Below are 7,657 nucleotides of genomic sequence, written 5' to 3'. Positions count from 1 at the left end.
GAAAAACTCCATTAGTTATGGGGAATCGGTAACTTGTGGGGGAAGAAAATCTGTCCAACAAACTGAGAGCGGGTTTATTACAAAGAGGGCAGTAGGCACAGTTTAGCGATGTTACGAGTGACGTTTCCTGCTTGGGTGCGACACACGCCCGAGCCTCCACTCATTTGGAGGGAGAAGGTCGTCTTTTATTACAACTAAATCGCCTTCTTTGATATTGGGTTCCTAACGCTTCCAATTATGCCTTTTGTGGAGTTCTTTTAGATATTCATTTTTCCAGCGATTACTGAATTACTGATTAATAATCTTCAATTTTTGCCATTTGTTCGTCAATGAGAGGGTTTCCGAGTGGGGTTCAGGCAAAGAGAGTAGTGGGGCACCACGCAAGAAATGTCCTGGCGTTAACGCCAACAGATCAGTGGGATCCTGAGACATGGGGGAGAGCGGCCTTGAATTCAACACCGCCTCAATTCGGATAAGGAGGGTGGTGAATTCTTCGAAGGTGAACTTGTGATTTCCTGCGACCTTCGTAAAATGAATTTTGAAGCTTTTTACAGCAGCTTCCCATAGCCCACCCATGTGAGGAGCATATGGTGGGATGAACTGCCATGAGAATCCGTGGGTTGCGTATTTTTCAGCGATATCAGTAGCCGATTCTTTGAGAAATTGGGAGAATTCTCTTTGCAGCGTTCGCTGCGCACCTACGAAAGTTTTTCCGTTGTCGCACATGATTTTATGGGGGATTCCACGGCGGCCGACAAATCGGGTGAAAACTGCTTTGAACGCTTCAGTGGTCAGACTTGAGCATAATTCTAAGTGTACTGCTTTGGTGGAGAAGCACACAAATACACACACATACGCCTTTGCGTGGGGAGCTCGCCGGAGTATAGATGTTTTCACAAAAAATGGCCCAGCAAAATCAACACCTGTGGTACGGAAGGGGAGTGTGTAGGTGGATCGTTCAGGAGGAAGTGCGGCCATTATCTGGGAACGCATCTTTTGTTTATAAATGGTGCAGACCTTACAATGAAAGATGATTTTTTTTATCTTTTGTTTCAGCCTGGGAATATAATATTCTTGCTGCACCATTCGAACCATGAGTTGTTTGTCAGTGTGGAGAAGAGTGGTATGGAGGAAGTCGAGCAGCAGAGCACAGAGCTTGGAATCTTCTGGAATTATGATCGGGTGACGTTCATTGTAACTAAGCGCAGCATAAGTTAATCGACCGTTCACCCGCATGATCCCCGATCTATCCAGCATCGGGTTCAATGAAAGCAGAGTGCTTTTTTTGCTGATGGGTGTAGATGCGGTAAGCGATCGAATCCCATTTGCGTAGTACATAAGCTGTGTTTGAGCGATTATACGTTTTTTTGCTTCGGTTATTTCGTTGTGCGTTAGAGGGAGAGAAGTGGGTGTCGGCTGCTTTCGCGCTGCGTTTATAAACCGATACATAAACGCTATTACTCGCAACGCTCGAGCGAAGGAGGAAAAACGCTCAAGTATATCCACCGATTCAATCGTGTGCAGGGATTCAATACGTCGTTGTTCTGGGGGTGACGAATGTGAAGATGGGTTTTTTGGCCACAAAGTGGGGAATTTTTGCAGCCATGCGGGGCCATTCCACCACAATGCGCACGTCGCGAGATCCTGGGGATGGCATCCGCGGGTGCCTAGATCGGCAGGATTATCTGCACCAGGCACATGCCGCCAAGTGGCATTGCTCACATTTTGGAGTATGAGCGAAATTCTATTGGCAACATAAGTTTTCCAAGTGTGTGGCGGTTTTTCTAACCACGCCAACACAATGGAAGAATCTGACCAGAGGTATAAATCATGAGCCGGCAAGTCTAGTTGGGAGTGGAGTTGATTAACCAGCTTGGAGAGTAGGACGGCTCCACAAAGCTCAAGTCGGGGGAGGCTGACTGTTTGCAGTGGGGCTACCTTATTTTTAGCTGCGAGTATGTGTGACGCGAGGGAGTTCTCGTCAATTTGTACTCGGAGGTAGACACAGGCGCAATAAGGTTTTTCAGAGGCGTCTGAAAACCCATGTACTTATACACGGTGAGTAGGGGAGAATTGCACCCAGCGGGGAATAACAATTTCATTAATCGCGGGGAGATTTTCGCGCAGAGTGTTCCACTTGTGGAAAGCGCCGGGTTTTACGTGCTCGTCCCATTCAGTTCCTTCCATCCATAGTTGTTGAAGGAGCATTTTAGCGGAAATCATGACTGGCGTTAGCTATCCTGCCGGGTCATACAATTTCGCCACCGCTGATAATATTTGCCGTTTTGTCCTCGAGTTGGCAGCGGGAACAGGATCGTACGTGTAAGAGAAGGAGTCCGTTAGCGCATTCCATTTTATGCCTAGCGTTTTTGTAGAGCTAGTGTCCTGAAACTGGAGAAAATCAACATCAAGGACCTCGGAATCTGGGACTGATTCCAGGATTTTTGTGTGATTTGAGGTGATTTTTCGTAGTGGAAAACCTGCAGATTTTAGGGCGTCTTTAACTTGGGTTAATGAGCCTGAGAGAATATCGTCCACGTATGTTTCTCGTAGGAGGATATTGCTGGCGAGCGGGAATTCGTCCTGGCAATCCTGCGCTAACTGATGAAGCGTACGGATTGCCAGATAGGGAGCGCAATTGACGCCGAAGGTGACTGTTTTCAGCCTAAAATCTTCTATGGGCTTATTTGGGGACCTACGAAAGACGATTCTTTGGAAGTCTTGATCTTCCTTGTGGACGAGAATTTGGCGATACATTTTTTCGATGTCGCCATTAAAAATGAACTTGTAGAGGCGCCATCGAAGAATGATGAGCATCAAGTCGTTTTGAAGGGTTGGGCCAGTGTATAGCACGTCATTCAATGAGTTTCCAGAGTACCATATCCTGGAAGCATTGAAGACTACGCGTACTTTTGTTGTTTTGCTGTCTGGTTTTATGGCAGCGTGGTGCGGTAAATGAAAGGAGAAGTGTTTACCGGCATTGATGACTTCTTGGGATGAGGTGATGTATTCTTCCAGAACTTCTGAGTACCTTTTGCAGAGGTCAGGTTTTTTCTCCAGAGTCCTTTCGATGCTGATGTACTGCTGCTGCGCTGCTAGTCGAGAGTGTCCTAGAGCCATGATGTCTGGGAATTCGGGTTTGATGGGTAGTTTCACCATGTATCGTCCGTCTGTCTGCCGGATTGTTGTGCGTCGATACGGGTCCTCACAGAAGTCCTCTTCACTTGAACGGGGTTGCGTGACAGCTACTTCCTCCTGTTCCCAAAACTTCTTCAGCAGTGAGTTCAACGATTCCTCCTGGGGTTCGGTTACCTGGGTGGTAAAGGTGGAGATCCTCTCCTGGATTGGGCCGCTCAGAATCCATCCAAATATCGTGTTCTGCGCTATGAGACTTCTGCTTATGTTTTGTTGCAGCCCTTGTAGGAGAATTCGGGGGATTAGGTCACTGCCGATTACCATATCCATTTTATTTGGGGTGAAACAGTTGGGATCGGCGAGCCTTAATCGTTTTATCTCTTCTAAGTTAATATGAGAGATATTGGTTGTAGGTAGAAAATGAGTAAATTGGGGCAAAATAATGGCTTGGGTCTTTATTTTCTGGGCTAGATCTGCTGAGCAGATCTTTGAATTTTGTACCACCATTCCACCTATTCCAGAAATCTCGAATAGAGCATCTGTCATAGGCAAGCGCAAGAGTTTCTGTATCCGGGATGATACAAACGTTTTTTGTGAGCCTTGATCCACCAGAGCGCGAATATTATGATATTCGCCATCACAATATATCGGTACTACCGCCGTTGGGAGGAGAGTTGTGACGTTAGTACTCGAAAAGTGAGATGACACTTTATTTACGTCGTTTTTCTCTGGTGGCTTATGTGTCGCATATTTCGAGCAAGTGGGCGCTTCAGTATCCGTAATAGTCTGCGTCGACAGCTGACTCGTTGTTCGCTGGGGTTTCGAATTGGGTTTTGGTTGCTGGGTTTTTTGCGGGAAGTGTAAAAGAGAGTGATGTTTTCTTTGGCAGCATACACAAGTGAAGCTGCTTGAACAATCACTCTTTAAATGGGAGTAAGAGAGGCAGTTTTCACAATAACAGGTCTATTCTGCGCTGGTTATAAAAAGTTTGTAACCGGTAATTAAAGTGTTTGTCAATTTTTAAACCCTTTTCGCATTCTGTGTACTCTTGTAACCGGTAAATTTTGTTACCATCTCCTAAGTTGGTAACAAAGTATTACCCCGTGAAATATGCAATGCCAGAATTTGCACAATTCATCATAGCTGAATTGCTGAATATTTTAACTGCATTACCAACGTTCCTAGAATCGTGGTGACAAGAACTGGTAACATTTTTTGGTAATAAAATTTTCCTGTTACAAAATCTTCGGTAACGTGCAGAATAGACCTGTAATTGTGCTCTCGTATGAATCTTAAACGGTCAGATACGGACAGTGCTTTAAATTTAACACATGTCTTCATGGGGTGCCTTGAGTTGCAGAGTTTGCATGAGATCGGCTGATTTAGATCTACATGAAAATTTTGAGTTCTACTTTTATTAATGAACGTCGAATTTTGGTTCATCATTCTGGGTGTAAAAAGTGGGGTAGGGGGTTTTAGTTTGCCTGGCCGATATGCAAATTTTTAAGTTTCAATTGAAGGTTATTTGGTCTGACAAGACTAAATTAATCGCTTTCAATCAGATGGCCGGGCATGGTATTCGATCAAGGACCCAAATTAAGCCTAAGCGCATCATGTACTGCAAACTGTGAGTCACAGTGGTAGGATCTTAATTGTTTGGGGTTGTATTTCAAAAATTTTGTTGGTCCGTTAGTACGCATTATGCGTAAGGAACAGTATCTGTTCATATTTCAACAAAATTTGCAAGATGTAGTCGAAAAATGAGAGTTTCTGCTGAAAAATCACTCAAAACATACTGCATATGTTCGCAAAGACTGGATACAAAAGCAAAAATTTGCTAATTTGAAATGACCTCCACAAACCGCGGACATGAATCTCATCGAGAATTTGCGAAATCAACTAAAAGCACAGCTTAATAAGTATCAAAGTCCGTAAAATCGAGTACATGAGCTGTGAAAGCAAACTAAGGATATACCTCTAGAATTTTTACAAAGATACAAATTAGGTATCACATCCAGGAACTGAAACAGGCAAAAGAGTACTGAACATTGTGTTAGTAGTTGTTTTTTTGGTGAAAATTGTTAAAAAGCTCTTAAAAATATATGAGTGCAAAACTGTAACATCTGCCTTAATTTACATTTTTGTCTGCTGGTTGTTTTATTGTTCTTGTATTGACTTCAAATCATTGTGAGAGAGGGAGTAGGGATGTACCAACAAGAATATACAACAAAAGTATGAAAGTCTTTAGAACTTGGAAATATAGCGATGGCTGAAGTAAAAAGTGTTACACCATGTTACAGTTTTGCTCGTCACTGTACATATGTACTTAGGTATGTATATCAGCATTTTAGTTGACAGTACGTTTTTGCGTCCGTCCAGCTAACGGTGTTCCTTTTGCTGCCTCCTCTCTCGTCTTTTGCTGCTACTCTTGAATTCCGTTGTATTTAATTTTCGAAATTTAGGTTCACTTATATTTTTTTCGTATAACTTTCTAGACTGATTTCGGTTATATTTAAATATGTATGTACATATATGTATGATCTTTTTTTTCGAAATTTTTTTTAGTTATATGTGTACGATAATTTTGTGGCTTTATTTCAGCACTTTCTTTGGGGTCACCCTGAGAAATTTTTCTATTTTAATTTAGATTTTCTCTTTTCAAGCTATCTACACTTTTTACTTTGAAATTCCGGTAATATGCACCTCTTTTTACTTTACTTCTTTTTCTTTTTGTATAATAATAAATAATATTTTGATTTAAAATTTTTTTTTTTGCTTTTTCAGGTCGGTAAGTCTTCACTTTTTTTAAATTTATTTTCGTTTTCAGCACTTTCTCCTTCTTTCAGGTAAGTATTAAATTTTTTGGTATATACTTTCTTTTTTAAGCACTTTTTTATAATTTCCTCCTGTTTTTGCAGGTAAGTATTCACTTTTTTCGGTTTATTTTCTGTTTCAGCACTTTCTTAATTTTTCAGGTAAGTATTCAATTTTTCGCTTTGTTTTCTTGCCACCCTAATGTTCATACACATACATCACTTAACAGGTGCCGCTATTCCGTTCGCTTTCATTTGCTGGTTTTTTTTTTCCTTTTTTAATTACCGATTGAGATATGTTAACTCTTTGATTCTTTAATTTTTAATAACTTTTCGTTTTCTCTGTTTAATTTTTGTTCACACAACTTTTTTTTTTTGTTTTTGGTATACAATTGAGTTTTGGTTTTTTTTCTCTAACTGCCGCACAGTGTATTATTTCTATATTCTAGAAAATATTAATTACATTATTTTATGTCGCCAAATTTCAAAACAACGTCAAATATGTTTTTAGAAATGTCTACTAAAGACGAAACAATAACAATTATAAAATTTAAACCAAAGTGTAGGGCGGGACGGGATTCGATTTGGAAGATTACCGAGCGCAGTATTATTTAAAATTGTATATTTGAAACTGAATCTCAATGTTTGATTTGTCGGTGTTTTGTGATTTATGCAACAATTGCTAAAATACCATTTTCGTCTTATTTTTTTAGGTATGTTCTTTTTAATGAAAATACATTTTTGGGATTTTAGTAAACTAGGACTGAGTATTTCATGTTAAAGTAAAACGATGTTAATTTAGATTTATTTTTAGCAATTTATTAATTTCATTAGACCCGCAAACTCGTTATCCGCCACTATTCGATAAAGTTTGTATCTCAGTTTATTTACCACTCCTCTTTGACTTAAACAACACAATTTTAGCTGCTGGAAAGTGCAGGTTTTGATGAAATTTTCATTTTTCAAGCCTACTAAGAATTTCATTTTCATCGAGTAATTTATTTGAATTTCATCTCGGCCGAGACAAATTCTTGTATTTCCGCTTTGAATAGAGAAAGCCTAATTCACAACCTTTCCAGTAGTATCCCACTTTTGTAAATAGAGCAAGAAATATTGAACTTATAACGGAATTTCGTTGACCCAACTTGATTTTTTATCGATATTTTCCACGCACATAATTAAAAAAAAAAAATTATTTTTGAATCCATTTTTGCCAGTTTATAATTCATTGTTATAGGGAAATTCTAAATATCAATTTTAGGCATTTTAGCCTTTGTAGTTAGTTAAATATTTCAGTTTTTGCATTTTTATAAATTGCAGTTATATAATAGGGTGCCGTGGCAGTAACTCTAAATGACCGATTTTTTGTAAAAAGCTTCGCCTATCTTATAACGTACCTTGTGCAAAATTTTATTAATCTATCTTCAATAGTTTTCGAATTACAGAATTAAAAGCAGCTAGATGGGTCAAATCTTACACTGTGTGCCGCCTCTCGCGATTACTTCCGCGTTTTGCTGCTGACCGCTTTCAATATTTCTTGCTCACTGGCAATTATGTGCAAACGTACTTATGTACTTCGCTTAGGTCGCGGGTTGCCCTTTAGCGACAAAGGACCATGTTGCTTTTTATGGGAGTAATAATGGCGCAGGGAAAGAAATAAAGAGCCGATTGGATTTTTGGATATAATTCAATTAGCAAAATGTATTTTA

The 7,657-nt window shown here is 39.9% G+C and overlaps 1 protein-coding gene across 1 annotated transcript; it reads right to left on the bottom strand.

Annotated features, from left to right (window-relative positions):
• Window positions 1–2,235: 2,235 nt before the first annotated feature.
• Window positions 2,236–3,465, bottom strand: LOC118736243. The gene has a single exon (XM_036466333.1). The coding sequence runs from the start codon at window positions 3,463–3,465 to the stop codon at window positions 2,236–2,238; it is 1,230 nt and encodes a 409-aa protein (XP_036322226.1).
• Window positions 3,466–7,657: the final 4,192 nt, after the last annotated feature.

The sequence above is a fragment of the Rhagoletis pomonella genome, unplaced genomic scaffold (assembly GCF_013731165.1).
Source record: "Rhagoletis pomonella isolate Grant_MI unplaced genomic scaffold, Rhpom_1.0 Rhpom_scaffold_00003, whole genome shotgun sequence".
NCBI lineage: Eukaryota > Metazoa > Arthropoda > Insecta > Diptera > Tephritidae > Rhagoletis > Rhagoletis pomonella.
The sequence above is the reverse complement of the archived record's forward strand: the minus strand, read 5'-3'. Positions and strand labels throughout refer to the sequence as shown.